Raw genomic sequence first — 15554 nt, forward strand, 5'->3', positions numbered from 1 at the left:
TGATATGTGACCTTTTAGATGATGGAAGGACTCGTGGGTTTGACTCAGATCAAGTCTTGACATGCATTCACCACTAGAGGGCAGCAACACACTACTGGCTCAAACGCCTCCAAATCCACCTATTAATTCGCAAGTCAAGGGAAATCTCAGCAGGACTTTCTCCCAATAGCTTGGACAATATCTGATGGTACTATTACCTTGAAGTACAATTACTCACATTCTTTCCATGGCAAGAGCCAAAACCCAGACAAAGAGCTCTTTGTCCTCCTAACATTTAAACATCTGATCACACAACTGCTAAGGCATGATGGATGCGGGTGAACCTGCTGTGATTCTTAGTGTAAACTAAGTCACCCAATAATCACTGAAGCTTTCTTAGTTCAATGTAAAAGACGCATCTTGCTTTTAAACAAGGAAAATAAATCAATGAATCTAATAAGCAGCTCAGTGGCAGATGCAGATTAATAAAGTCAAAAGGAACTTGGTTAGATTAATATGTCTGTATTTCATCATTGTCACCAATTATGAACAAACAGCAACAGTCAATGGAAATTATGACACTGTATCATGTATGAGCTCATTTTGACACCAGCAGTCATGAAGGCACACTGCACTGATATGGTCCAAACGCACTTAGCAAACACCCCCACGATGAACCTTTGTGCTTCAGAGGATGGTGCTTTAAAAAGGGAATGTGTGCACTGAGACACTGAACATGACTGAATGAGAAAAAAGGCTAATAGCTGAAATAGATGATGACACTTTCAAAATAAAAACAGATGAAAGGCAGCTCATGAGACACTCTCGGGTGGGACAGGCATTACAGTGACCATTAAAAAGGCACCATAAATAATAACAGCATGAAAATCCACAATACCAAATTAATGCGTTAGGAAAAACCAAGAAAAACACACTACAAAGCGATAGTCCTTGTGAAAATCCACAAACATTAAGAACATTGTTGTGAGGCCCTTCAATTCCCTCAGTGCATCTAGTAAACAAACAAGTAGATCAGCCCTATCAGAGAGAACCACCAGTTAATTCCTCAGATTTGCTTCATGAAACTGTTATTTACACAAGCTAGAGAAAAGCGAAGCAAGTAACTGGTTATTCCTAAAGCCATGACTGCATATATACTGTATATTGCACTAGTTCAAATGTTCTTCATTACAGAACATTTTACAGTGGATATTAGAATGGACGGGTGAGTAGAGGGGCACAGAAGGTCTGACATTATCTATATTAAAATGGGCAAGAAAAAAAGCACAACATAAAGAGTTTTACACTCAGAAATCAAACTGTGCAACATACAGCCAACCTGCTGAACCTTCCTTTGGCTTCCATCTTAACTTTCTTTTGCTTTGTCTTTGAGAACTTCCTTCACCACATACTGTACATGCAAGTTACTTTTTTTAACATCACACATGCACTTTTCCTTCTCTTTCAGACAGGGTTCCAATCTATTATCACTATCTGCTTAAAAAAAGCATTTTTAGAATTAAATAATAATATTTTTATGTAATGTGGTTTAGTTCATTTAGGTTCTATTTCATAACTTGGTTGCCAAGTCACAATTGAAGCACCACCTTTCACGTACAGGATGCTCCACCTGGATTCATAGGAATGGATCAGGGTTAAAGGTCAGGCTAGGCAGGGGTGGAGCTCTTCTCACTGGACAAACTGGGTTTGGTGTCCGGTCTGTGAGGTTTGTGCTGAGGGCTGCTGCGCAGGTTATCGTCCATCTACAGTAGAGGATATGCAGTTGAGTCAGAGAAGACAGACGCATGAAGAAAAAAAAACATTTTGAGAGACTCTGTAAACTTTAGCTCCACAGAAACTGTGCCTGACAAATGCAAACAAACACCAGTGCAGTGGAGAGAAAGGGAAAGCAGAAGCACCTTCTCTATCAAGTTGGACTCTTTGTTTACAAGTTGGGTTAGTTTTTGTAGGTTGGCATCCATTGTTTCCTGAACAGGTGGGGAAGAACCTGGAGAAAGATGAAGTGAAGGAGCAGAAAGGAAGACAATGGAAGAGATTAGTGCAGTAGAGTCAGTGTTAGGTGAACATCTAGTAATACATATGCAGTAAAAGGTCAGAAAAAGCAGAAAGATGTCAGTGCTGATGATATTAGTTATGTATTTGCAAACGTAATGCAAAGCTGGTCATTTAAATAAATTAAAGGCCAAGAAATAAGATTTTAAGTGTGTAACGTTTACTTACATGGGTGCTCTGAGCTGAAATAGACAGCGAGGATGGTGTCACAGAAGCGTGTGAGGTTATCCAGCTGTCTGAGGTGGCTCTGCAGAGGGCTGCTGGGAAGACTGGCTTTGTGCAGTGGAGCCACAAAACCAAACACAAAGGCATCTAGACTGCTTGGTCTACAAATCAGAAATGTCAACGTTTTATAAATACTGAATTACAATAAACTGTTTTGTCTAAATGAGCACAATAACATATTTTTTCCAACCCAGCCATCAGTATGATGTGACAAACAACAACTGGATGATGTGATGCGTGCTCTTCTACCTTATTATATAAACCAAATACTCACATTTCGTCTCACACATACTGAAATACCATTTAGCAAACAAAGAACTCACGAGTTGCCAAAGAAGTAGTTTGCTGTTCCCAGTCGGTAGGAGAGGAGATTCAGGCACTCTTTAGCATCACTGTAGATCTGAGGCAGCAAGTCACTAAGTCAAAATCGCAGAACTGACATGTTGACAGATGCATGTAACTGATAAGGACGTTCCTTTACCTTTCCCTCCACCTCAGTGATTCTGTGTAACGGTGCTTCTCCTTTAGTTAAAAGGATGCGTGAGAGGGCAGCGCTGGCGTGGCGACTAGGGACGAGAAAGTTAAGAGGGAAGGGCGAACGTGAAGCGAACCATGGCCGCGTTAGATTTGAGTAGTTTTCTGCATCCACCCAGAAAGTGTGCAACTGTGGAGCAGAAGAGGTCTCAAAGTATTTAACAAGATACTCAGAATATAGTTTGCCAGAGAAGAAGCAGAAAAAGATGGGTTTACTAGAGCTGGTCGCAGTTTCTCTTCAAGCAGAGCGATGTATGCCATAGTGTCTGCTCCTTGTCTGGCTGTCAGTTCATAATCTGCATTAAACCTCTGAAAAAACCCATCAAATGTCACAAATATTACAATGGAGCCAGTAATTCTGCTTGAAGGTGCAAGACAGTGAGTAAGTGAGTTCAGCATCACACCTGTTTCCTGAAGAAGCTGAGAATGTGTGGTGGTTCTTGAATTACAATGTCTCCGCAAAGCAACTCTGGGACGGTCGCTGAAGGGCGAACAACAAGTACATTACAAAATAAGCTCAAGGTTATTTGCAAGTTATTGAGGTCTTAAATTGTACAATGTGTTCTATCTACAATTTTACTCTAATCTAGTCATACAAAGAAAAATATAAGTAGATATTTATTTTCCAAACTTTTCAGGTTAATCTGTGTAAAAAATGTAATGAAAATGAATAATCATATATTTCTCTGTAGGTCAAATATGTGTTTTAAGCATCCTCATAACAATTCAAACCCACCTGTGAGAGTTTTCCATGTCCAGTCAACTGGAGAAACTGTAACTTTTGCTCCTGAAAACTTGGCATACGCCTGAAAATAAAAGGGATGACACCAGAAACAAACTACGAGACATCAGTCACAGAAAATACAATTGAACTACACATTGAATAAGACAAATAAAAACGTGACATGACTCACAGGTGGTCAGGATGACTTAACTGCTGCTGACAATTTTATTTATTAAATATATGAACATATTCAATAACTCAAAAGTTCAACATAACTTCTCCAGAGGACCTCCAACTATCAAACACACCAGAAATAAAGCACATCTTCATATGCACCATATAAAATTGATTAGATAGTATTATTTATGTTTTACACTGAATCGGAAATTGCATCAAAGTGTCACCTTGTGGCAGCAGGTGTAACTGCACTAAGCTCACTGAGGCAATAACAAGATAAACAACCAGTAAACAACGTTATATACATGTAATAGTTTGTTTGCGTCCAGAGGGTTAGTGAATAGTTTCTGGACGAATACGCAGGAGAGATTTTAACGGGACTCGTACCAAGCTGACCTTGAAGGGAGCAATCTTTGTTGCAATGACAATCTCGTCTGACCATCACCGACAAACCGCGCAGGCAGCGCAGTTCTTGCTATTTTTGCAGCTTGGACAACATGCAACTAGCATGAAACTGTGCTGCACAAGGACGCATCTGACTAGCAAACAGCAGAAGGTGCTGCACATTAGCATGGAAGCTAACCACAGACACACAGATGCAGAGGACAGCGAACACTTAAACCCGCCGCGTTCAAACCAGGACTCTCTGTGCGAACCGTGTTTTTAGTGACAACACAGAACCTCACCAGAACTATCAGAGACTCGCTGTGGACGGAAGGCAAACCCCAGTCTCCTCCCCAGCATCTCAGCTCCATGGCAGCCGCCATGTTGGATTCAGAGAGCAGCCGGTGACGTCACGAAGTACCTGTGACATCGGAGCCTGTTGACGAGGGAAAGAGCAGGTGACACAGCAACAATAGCGAGTTTAATGTGACGAACTATAACTACAAGTGAAACTTAATTATCTGTAAGTATTATTATTTGTGAGGCAGATGAAATGAGCATGGTTTTACTAAACTGCTTTTAGTAAATGGGGCAATAACAATGATGCAATAAGACTTTCTACATGCTGATTTACTGTATAGTTTTATTCCATGTCAAATCTTTATTTCCATTGTGAGCTATTTAAGTTCTTCTCAACAACAATAAACTAACATCTGTCCCAGTGCTGCTGGTCAGACTGGTGAAGGCTGCCAGACACAGCCAGGCGCATATATGATGACCATGAGTGGAGTGATGGTAAATGTCTCTGTTTGGCTTTGACCAGCAGCCGAGATGTTGAAATGTGCTTGAGGTTAGTAGAAAAAAAACTTTGAGACAAGTACCAGACTTCTGCCGTGAAATGTTTCCATCCTGGAAAAACTGTCCCAAATTGAGCTTTCCTTGTCCTCCGTTCCCACATTGCCCAATAGATGGAAGTAAAAAATGTCAGCCTAGGCAAGTTAAATGCATATTAAATACAGCTGGCACACAGTTACAGAGCTAGATTCAGATTCGAAAACAAGCTCAAATCCACATTTATGACACAAGTTCATGATGGTTGTAAAAAAGAGCTGCCAGATGGAATCAGGCTTTGTTCCCCTGAGAACCAGGTACAATCTGCTACACACATCTTTTAGCGTTGGCTGACTTTACAGAGGCTGATTTAGAGTATGAAAAAACCCCAAAATACACAGAAAAACCTGAATAAAAAACATTTTTGGTTAAAAAATACTTTTTATTCGAGATATAAGGTCAGAGCCTGGTGAAATAGTCCCTGCACTATGCCATTCCCGTAACAGTAGCACACAGGGACACTCCCCTTCACTTCATGAGCTGTGCCTGTGACCACAGACCCACCTCACCTCTGCTGAGACTTCGCTCATGAAGTCTGGACTTCAGTAACTCTGCTGTGGGTCCACGCAAAAACGTTTCATCAGCGACAGGTATTTTTCTGAGACACACTGTAAAGCACTGATGATGAGTTTGAGTGCGAGAGCAGCGGCTCTGTCTTTGGTGCTGCAACAGCTGCTGCTCATTGTCACATCTCAAGGCACTGGTAAGTAGAGACCTTTATATACAGCATGTGTCGGTACTGTGCATGGTAAACTTCCACGTTCTATTGTCCTTTCCCATTTATATATTCTTAATATTGTAGCTCACCATGCCTGATCTGCATGCAAACATAGTTTTCATTTTGAATAATTTTTTGATTTATCTCTTGGGTGTGTGTGTGTGTGTGTGTGTGTGTGTGTGTGTGTGTGTGTGTGTGTGTGTTTGTGTGTTTGTGTGTGTGTGTATGTGTGTGTGTGTGTGTTTGTGTTGGAGTCTTGATGAGTGTGTGCGTCCAATGGAAAGAGTTTGCAGCTACTGTTTCTAGTTCTGTCTAACACTCTATAAAACACAGCAGGACACAAACAGGAGAATGCGGCATGTGTGTGCACATGCGCTGCCACACATAATAAAATACCCTAATGCACTGGTTCAGTGGCGTCTATGGGACACTGAGCCAAAGACATCCAGACAGAAATAAGGACAAATCTCTTCTAAAATTGACAACACCAGAATATGTTTTAACAGCCGTGTCCTGTTTCAGTCTATGACCTGCTGGTGTCTCCGGACTGTCTGCCAGACCTGCTCCAAGGAAGTCTGAAAAACAAAGGGCGAGATGAAGCCTTCCTCTTGTCTTCCTTCAGGCTCCACAGCATGGCTCCTACCTCTCTCTTCAGCGTCATCAACCCTAAAGAAAACAACAAGTACCTGGAGCTCAGTGTTCAAGCCAAGCTGAGCAAGGGTGAATTATACAGTAGCAACTGCAGACTCAATTACCAGCCACTTGTTCAAACTGCTGCCTTTCCCTGCATCTCCTTGCTCCCTCTCATCTGTCTGTAAACGCCGTTCCTTCATCTCCAGTGACTCTTCGCTACCAGAAGCCTGACGGCCGGTACGCCACGTCCAGCTTCAACCACGCTTCCCTGGCAGACGGCCAGGACCATCATGTGATGCTACACGGCAGGGGGCTGCAGCGTGGGCCCCCTAGCCTCAACATCTATGTAGACTGCCGACTGGCTCACACGTTGGATGATCTGCCCGCTGCATTTGGGTCACTGCCACCTGGTCCCAACAAGGTGGCACTAAGGACCCTGCAGTCAGGCAGACATGTGAGTAACACATTACAAAGATCAGAGGACTGCAATATGAATATGTCTGGGTAGACTGGTAAACTGCTACGCCTGCCCTCTGTTGTTCTCTAAGGGTGAACTAACAGACCTGAAGCTGGTGATTGAGGACACTATAGACAATGTGGCCACTTTGCAGGACTGCAGTGTTGAGCAGGAGGAGCCTCTACAGCTACTTGGTGAGAATTGAAACCGACTGTCTGACGTCACCTGACACAAACCTATAGATGCGAGAGTTTAAAGGGACTATCATTTAATGAACAGTAATGAAATTTCTTTGTGATTTCATAACAAATAGGGAATTAGTTTTAGTAAAATTGTAACCATATTCTCAATTTTCAGATTTCCAGGGAGGCAGGACGGTACATGAGCAGACCACCATGTTGGAGCTGAAGATCATGTTTTCTGAGATGAAGGAGCTGCTAAACCAGCAGGTACAGAAACATGTAAAATTAAGGTGGATTATAGAGGTGGATTTATTTTAAAGGTGGATGAATGTGTGAATGAAGAACAAACCACAAGTCTAGACTCATTGCTGTATTTGGCTGAACTACATGAAGCTCTTCAATAGATAATAAAAAAACAGGGCCTGATGGATTCTGCAAGGAACTCTGGTCCACGCTGGCACCCAGCTTTTACAAAATATATAGTTGAAGTTAAACAACACTGTTCATTGCCCACACATATGAATTCAGCTTTCATAAGTCTGCTCCAAAAAACAGATATAGACCCTAAGCTTCCATCAAGTTACAGAACAATTTGATTCATAAAAGTACTGTAGATTTAAAAATAATCCATAAATAATTCACTCTGATCAAACAGGCTTCGTTAAGGACAGACAGTCAACAAACAATATAAATTGACTAATAAACGTAATTGATTATGTCACCACCCATAAACCAGAGTCAGCCATCGTCTCCTTAGATGCAGAAAAAGCTTTTGATAGGGTAAACTGGAGGTTTCTATTAGCCACGCTGCATAAATTCAGTATTGGAAACTCATTCATAGACTGGATCCAAATATTATACAGTTCAGCAAATGCAGCAGTCAGAACAAATAGCCAGACCTCACCAAGGTTTAGTCTGCGTAGAGAAACCAGACAAGGCTGTCCACTCTCTCCATCACTATTTGCAATATTTATTGAACCACTAGCTGCAGCAATTAGACAACATAAAGGAATTACTGATGTTTTATTGTTCCTCCCTCAGATATCTCTCCCTACAACTATCTGTCTCATAGACAAATTCTCAGGACTTTCAGAATACTCTATTAGCTCTATTAGTGTTAACACTTAGCCTTAAGGTGAATCACATTCCATCTACCACCTTCTGCTTAGGGAACATTAGATACTTACTGTACAGTAGGCATCTAATTATCCTCTAGACTGTCAGAGCTTATTGATCTAAACTACAGTATAATCCATTATTAAAATTAAAGCAAACCTTAAAATATAAAAGATACCCATTTCACTTATGGGAAAAATGCCACCATAAAAAGATGGTCCTGCCAAAAAATAACTATATACAGTATTCTCAATGATTCCAACCAGGTGTGGTCTAAGACATTAGACTCATACTGTACATCTCAGAATTTTTGTGAGGAAAAACAAGTCGCCATAAATCAGCTTAAAAACTCTTCAAAAATCCAAATGCTGCAGTGGACTGGAACTTACTAACTTCTGCTACTGCTTTCTTGCCAATATCCACAAATGGATAAAACCTAGTCCAAAAGACTCCTCATGATAAAACATTCTGTGGAAACATTAAAGTTACAGATTTACCATTTATCAACCCCAAAATCAAACACCATAGTAGCTTCGCATAAGAACATCTCTGACAATCTGGTGGGATTGTTTTAAAATGACTGGATCTTCGCTTTCTTTTTTTTAATACACACCTTGTTGGAACAACCTAGACATTCTACAAAATAAATCGGAAATACCTCTCTTCAAGACTTAGTGCCGCAATATGAAATCACTAGTGTCAATTTCTTTAAAGTCAATCAAGCTGCTCTGCTTGTGATGCATCGCATCGTACCGTGGCCCCTGGGTCTGGCTTGCCTGTTTCCTGCTGGGGAGTAGCCTCTGTCGCTTTTGTGACAGAGGCAAACGCTCCCTGGGTTTGCCTCTGTGAATGTGGGTTGGATGTTGTGTGATTGGTTTTGTAATCAGATCTGCAAATCGTTCTGAAAATTCAGAATCCAGACCGACGTCTTGGAGCTCTCTTGTTTTAAAGCTTTATATAATCACAGCAACACAAAGCCTGGACTTTCCCCTCAGCAGCAGAGACGTGAATGATTTGAGGTGATCATTTTAAGCAGCAAAGTTAGCCTCTGTAGCTTGGCAGGGGTTAGCACATCAAGCTCCTGTTGCCCAGGGCTCATGGGTTCAATCCCCTCAGAGAGGGGTTGCGTCAAGAAGGGCATCCAGCATTAAACTTGCCAAATCAGTCCTGCGAATCATTCGCTGTGCCTGAGACAATAAATGCATCGAACACACTGAGAGAATCCTTTGTATAAGAAAAGGGATCCTCAGCAGACAGATGTTTTGGAGCTTTCCAGACCTTCTCAGTTTCATTCACATTCACATAATAGTTACTGGAGGGTAAATCACTGATTCGGCTGTATTAATATAAGCTGCAATAACAGCATTTTCCAGGAAGCACAGTATGTCCTGATTAACTGTTTCACATTCTGTTTCCTTCTGGTTCAGATTAAGGAGACAAGTTTTCTAAGGAACACCATTTCAGAGTGTCTTGCCTGTGGTAACAACTATTACCTATTTTTCTTGATGACTGGCAATGTGACATTACCCCACAGTGCTTGTGTACAGTCTATACCTATGCCTGCTCTCAGGTCTTGTGGGCCGTCCAACCAACCAAAGTCCATCTTCGGGTTCGCAACCATCCAACGTCCAGGCCCAGGTCCAGTGCCCACTCGGAACCTGCTTCCGTCAGAACATGTGCATCCCTACAGGGTCGGGGAGCTTCAAATGTGCCCCTTGTCCAGATGGATACACGGGTGATGGTGTCCACTGTGATGATGTGGATGAGGTAGGAATCATATGTTGTGCAACTCTCTAAAACCTCTCTAGCTGTTGACTCTCATCCGTTTTGTGTTTGTGTTTCAGTGCAAGTTGAACCCATGTTTCTCTGGTGTCCGCTGTGTGAACACTGCTCCGGGTTTCCGCTGTGAGAAATGCCCTCTGGGATACACCGGACCAGAAATAGATGGAGTGGGGGTGTCTTACGCCAAATCACACAAACAGGTAACATCATCAGAGTCAAGCATTCATTTGTGACCATGTCTGAGCTAGCTAGGCGTTCTCCCCAGGAATGTAAAGACATCGACGAGTGTCTGCTACCACCTGAGAACAGAGGCTGCACTGCCAACTCACAATGCCACAACACTATGGTGAGACAAAACAAAAGTATGGGTTGTAAGCTCATAGGTGTGGACTGCACCTTCTAACTCTAACTAACTAACTAACTAACTTCTAACTCTGCCCTGCCTTTACCAGGGCTCCTTCCACTGTGGAGAATGTAAAGCTGGCTTCACAGGGGACCAGGTGACAGGCTGCCAAGGTGCCAGGTTCTGCCCCAATGGCCAACCTAACCCCTGTGAAGCCAACGCTGAGTGCGTCGTGGAGAGGGATGGCAACATTAGATGCGTCGTAAGAGTTCACACTACAGACACTAAGACACAACAAACACACTCATTTCTGACTGGACATTAAATCACCTGCATGTCCTCTTTCCTTAATTCAGTGTGGAATTGGTTGGGCGGGTAATGGCCACATTTGTGGGAAGGACACAGATATTGATGGATATCCAGACATTAAGCTACCATGCAGAGAGAACAACTGCAAGAAGGTATTTACCTACATCCTCTGCTCTGCCTCTAATTCTCTCTGGTATAAGAAATTGAAGTTGTGTGTGTTTTCACAGGACAACTGTATGTTTGTGCCAAACTCTGGCCAAGAGGATGCAGATGGGGACGGTTCCGGTGATGCCTGTGATGACGATGCAGATAACGACGGCATTCTAAATGAACAAGTACTTCCTCCCATACAGTATTATGGATGGCGCCGACCCACTGAGCCCGTGCAGTTCTCTATATTTTGTTTTGTCTTAGGACAACTGCTATCTTATTCCTAATGTGGACCAGAAGAACAGTGATAAAGATCGTCATGGCGATGCATGTGACAACTGCAAGACAGTGAAAAACCCTTTACAGAGAGACACAGACCAGGATGGTCTAGGGGATGAATGTGATGATGACATAGATGGTGATGGTGAGTTTGTTTATTAGTGTTAAAAGCTCAGACAATTTTATGGTAATTATGTATAATTAGACATAATGACCCAATGTCCCAGTGGCTGAGAGAGGTGTTGAAAGTGGACCAACTCTTGTTGTATTGCATCAGTTAGAGGTGATAAATCCAGGATTGCATTTTGAATCCAAAAGGCTGCTAATCACAATAAAAGGCGTCCAAGGGCTACAAACGTGCTCCATGCACTGCTGCTCAGCAGATACAGACAGAGGCTTTTTGTTGTCCTCACTAGTCTGGCTCTGCTTCATCTGCCCAAAACATCCTCCTGGTTATTTCTCTGCCTGTTTCTAATTGACATCCTCCACCAGTTAGATCACTGGCTTCCAGAGAAACTAGTCAAACGTCATTGACAGAAAACCTTTAAAAGCCCAATAGAAAACTCTGGTAAATGTTCCAACTCACACCCTTCACTGGCTTGCCCTCTAGGACCACATCTCATTTGTTCCACTGGAAGCGGCTGCAGTCACATGTTTACCATTTACATTCTTACGCACGTTGGGTGCCTGGACTGTATGATAGCCGTTGTAGCTCCAACCTCTCACAACCTCTGCATTTGGATCGGTCTTCAGCTCCCGGGCTGGATTGCTAAACACTTTGTCATGTCTGTCTCCTCCTGAAAAGAACATTTTTCCATGGTAAACCTTTGCCAGGCTTAAAAGCCACTGGAAACTATTTAACTCTCATCTGAAACAAGCACTCCCATCTGGTGAAACATGCGACAGATTGTGACTGTAACCTGTGTCTCAGTATCTCCTGTCGGGATGATACACAAATTAAATCATTAAAGGCTTTTATTTCCTTAGGCTTAAAAAACTTTCTTGATAACTGCCAACGAGTCCCCAACCGTGACCAAAGAGACAGAGACAGTGATGGCGTGGGAGACACCTGTGACAGCTGTCCAGATATGCCAAACCCCAATCAGGTAACACACCAAACACACGGAAAATGTGGCTCTGCCACCCACAACCTGAACAGCAGCGTTTGTTCTGTTCACGTGCAGTCAGACACTGATGATGACCTCGTGGGAGACACGTGTGATGACAACATTGACAGGTAGGATACGGCCTTTGATCACACTGTGGATGCGCTGTTGTTTCACAGCACCTTTCATTTGCTTTGTCAGTGATGGTGATGGCCACCAAAACACAAAGGACAACTGTCCCACAATCATCAACTCCGCTCAGCTGGACACTGATAAAGATGGAATGGTTTGAAACTCTTTTTTCCTATTGGCTGAACCACCGTCACATTTCCACAGTACTCCAAAACGTCTCACTTTATTTTCCCAGGGAGATGAATGCGATGACGACGACGACAACGACGGCATACTGGACATCAGAGACAACTGCAGACTGGTGGCCAACCCGACCCAAGAGGACTCCAACAGTCAGTGCCGTTGCTTGTCCCTGCATGTGGTCGTGCATGGATGCGGTCTCTCCGCTGTTGACTGCTGCATGGTTTATGAATTTCAGACAACACGGTTGGAGATGCGTGCGAAGGAGATTTTGACAAGGACAGTGTCATCGATGTGATCGACCACTGTCCAGAGAATGCGGAAATCACCCTGACGGACTTCAGAGCCTATCAAACTGTAGTGCTGGACCCAGAAGGGGACTCTCAGATTGACCCCAACTGGATGGTTCTGAACCAGGTGAACAGTGGTCAAAGCTCAGGCCCACCTTGTTTCTGAAGTTTTCTTTCAAGGGTCAATGTAAGCTGTCCTACAAGTCCTCAGAGCAGCATTTGTTGAAAACATCCCAGTTTGTACTGGTAAATAGTAAATGGTCCTAACTTATATAGCACATTAAAACACCCTTCCGGGATCCAAAGCGTTTTACACTACTTCTCATTCACCCAGGCACTCTCACTCTCACACACTGATGCCAGTACTCTTGATGTCTGACTCACCACTGACAAGAGCCTATTTGTATTTTGTCCTGACAGGGCATGGAGATAGTCCAGACCATGAACTCTGACCCTGGTCTAGCTGTGGGTCAGTAGCAACAAATATAATAGTGTTAAACTCTGCAGATGTTTGTCTTAAATGCTGACGTGTATTTTTCCCGGTTTCATCTGTAGGCTACAAAGCGTTCAGTGGTGTCGACTTTGAAGGAACATTCCATGTGAACACGCTGACCGATGACGACTACGCTGGCTTCATCTTCGGCTACCAGGACTCCTCCTCCTTCTACGTGGTGATGTGGAAACAGACCGAGCAGACCTACTGGCAGGCTTCTCCCTTCAGAGCTGTTGCTGAGCCGGGAATACAACTCAAGGTGTGGGGGTGTGTTCAGTGTCTGTGCCTGTTGTCAGGGTCAGTGTCTCCCTGTATAATGGAATGCAATTCTGCATCATCAGGCGGTCAAGTCTAACACAGGTCCTGGCGAGTATCTGAGGAATTCGCTATGGCACACGGGAGATACCCCTGAGCAGGTTCGTCTGCTGTGGAAAGACCCCAGAAATGTAGGCTGGAAAGACAAGGTCTCCTACCGATGGTTCCTCCAGCACAGACCTCAGATCGGATACATCAGGTACAGAGACACACTATGACGCCATCAATTATAAAATACCTTCCTTACTGTGCAAGCTAACCAGTTTCACCTGTCAATTATCCAGGGCTCGCTTCTTTGAGGGTTCAAACCTGGTGGCAGACACGGGAGTGATAATTGACACCAGCATGAGAGGAGGGAGACTGGGAGTGTTCTGCTTCTCTCAGGAAAACATCATCTGGTCCAATCTGAAGTACCGATGCAACGGTGAGTGTCTGCAAATCAAAAGCCCTTCGGTCAGCTTCCATAGTCTTTCATATGCTTATTATGAGTTTGTTTTGTCTCTCATTCCCAGACACTATTCCTGCTGACTATAAGGACCTCAATGGTCAGGACACAGAGCAAACACATGAAGAAAACTAAAGCAAAGAGAATATCCACGTTTGTGTCTTCGAGATTTTAATATTTAAACTTTATCCATTATGTAATAGCAAAAATCAGGGCATTATAATATACAGTGTAATGTGCTTAGCTTTAATTCATCAGCTGGTATTGTGTATATCTATGCAATAATTGCCTTTAGATTTACCTACACTTTATAAATGCTGTTTAAGACAATAAAATACTTGTATGTGAGTATGTTTTGTTGAGGCTTTGAATAATATGAACCACATGGCAACATAACATCTATAAGATAGACATGTTTCACATTACATATATCTGTAATGTATTTATGACAAGTCCAAACTGTAATTAAAGATATCCAGAACTACATTTTGACAAGTCACAATCCAAATAAAAATATCTTTAATAGTCAAACGTCAGTGACGTGAAGTGAAGCGGCTCTTTGCCAAAGCTGGAAAGGTAGTGGGGAGCAAATTAAAGCCACGTTCGGTGAAAACAATTTTAATATACACATTTATGACTTAACAAAATGACAAATGTAAAAAACAATGTTAATAACATCTAACTATCAAACATATTTGCCATATCAAGGCTACTGATTTATTTTTATCCACTTAGAAACACAATTAATTTGATTAAATAACTTTTATTTGAGAATAAAACATCAACTGTGATCCTGAACAACCACGTAGTGAAGGTTTGATGATCAGTTTGCTCTGATGCACTTCTGACTGTATCAAATAATGTTGAGCAATGTGTTGATTTCAGTCCAACTGTGTCAAAGTGCTTCATAAAGCTTCAACAGTTAAGCTGCAATAGACATACACCCCCCCCCCCTGATTTGGCGCTATATAATTAAAATTAAATTGAATTTAATTACCATCTGGGATATTGACAAGCTAATAAAAAGCGCTGTGCTGATCTAATTTACAGGGTTTCCATTCAAGTGAGCCAGAGTGAATCAATGGCAAACAGAAGAAGAGAGATGACATACTGCACTCACCAGTTTTTGTTTCATTTGTGTGCAAAGTCCACCAAGAGCATGAGCAGGATCACCAGGAAACAGAATCTGCCAGTAGCTTCAACATAGCGCCACACTGTGGCAGAAAACAGGGACAAATGAGGGATAATGTTGGAGTGAAGACATTTTAAACTGCTGCTAGGTTTTACCAATGGAATACAGTAGGTTTAGGACAGACCTAACTGGACTTTTAGCTTGTGACCAAAACATAAACATATAGAAACTACACAGCTTTGATGATGTTACCAGTGATGAGTGTCTTTTACTGTTCAGAAGCTACCAGCACAACAAACAGCAGAGAAGAACAAGACCTGGAGTTTCTGTTGATGTTCCACCAGTGTCTGGCTATGTGAATATATGATAACAGACAAAACTAAACAAAAAATTAGTTTTTCGTTGCACAATTAACTGTAGAAGGGATATAAAAAAAATTTAAAAACTCCCTATGCGGGTCGTCTCATCTGCTTTCCAAGCTTGGGTCCTCTACCAGAGGCCAGGG

At 42.5% G+C, this 15554-nt stretch overlaps 2 protein-coding genes and 1 long non-coding RNA gene across 6 annotated transcripts; 1 reads left to right on the forward strand and 2 right to left on the reverse strand.

Annotated features, from left to right (window-relative positions):
• Positions 1-485: 485 nt before the first annotated feature.
• Positions 486-4531, reverse strand: mtx3 (metaxin 3). Of its 3 annotated transcripts, none has more exons than XM_029162713.3 (9): positions 4399-4531; positions 3548-3617; positions 3216-3292; positions 3028-3120; positions 2759-2941; positions 2601-2677; positions 2221-2378; positions 1899-1987; positions 486-1742 (listed from the first exon to the last, which is right to left on the reverse strand). In XM_029162713.3, the coding sequence occupies exons 1-9, from the start codon at positions 4477-4479 to the stop codon at positions 1647-1649; spliced, it is 924 nt and encodes a 307-aa protein (XP_029018546.1). In that variant the 5' UTR covers positions 4480-4531; the 3' UTR covers positions 486-1646. The 3 variants fall into 3 exon arrangements, with proteins under 3 accessions (XP_029018546.1, XP_040928298.1, XP_040928299.1); XM_041072364.2 differs by having other exon boundaries at positions 3548-3649; positions 4399-4525; XM_041072365.2 differs by lacking the exon at positions 1899-1987 and having other exon boundaries at positions 3548-3649; positions 4399-4527.
• On the forward strand, positions 4529-14265 carry thbs4a (thrombospondin 4a). 2 transcript variants are annotated; one of them, XM_029162711.3, is made up of 23 exons: positions 4529-5690; positions 6228-6425; positions 6545-6792; positions 6887-6989; positions 7153-7244; positions 9521-9572; positions 9664-9860; positions 9938-10075; positions 10141-10221; positions 10328-10480; positions 10575-10679; positions 10755-10862; positions 10942-11101; positions 11944-12062; positions 12141-12193; positions 12264-12348; positions 12430-12526; positions 12613-12791; positions 13085-13133; positions 13220-13416; positions 13499-13671; positions 13757-13896; positions 13985-14265. In XM_029162711.3, exons 1-23 carry the CDS (start codon positions 5609-5611, stop codon positions 14050-14052), a joined length of 2877 nt encoding a protein of 958 aa, XP_029018544.1. In that variant the 5' UTR covers positions 4529-5608; the 3' UTR covers positions 14053-14265. The 2 variants fall into 2 exon arrangements, with proteins under 2 accessions (XP_029018544.1, XP_029018543.1); XM_029162710.3 differs by having other exon boundaries at positions 10575-10862.
• On the reverse strand, positions 5962-6594 carry LOC129604540 (uncharacterized). The gene is made up of 3 exons (XR_008695516.1): positions 6461-6594; positions 6349-6371; positions 5962-6280 (listed from the first exon to the last, which is right to left on the reverse strand). It is a non-coding gene; the product is annotated as an uncharacterized LOC129604540 (long non-coding RNA).
• Positions 14266-15554: the final 1289 nt, after the last annotated feature.

The sequence above is a fragment of the Betta splendens genome, chromosome 9, assembly GCF_900634795.4.
Source record: "Betta splendens chromosome 9, fBetSpl5.4, whole genome shotgun sequence".
In the NCBI taxonomy this organism is placed as follows: Eukaryota; Metazoa; Chordata; class Actinopteri; order Anabantiformes; family Osphronemidae; genus Betta; species Betta splendens.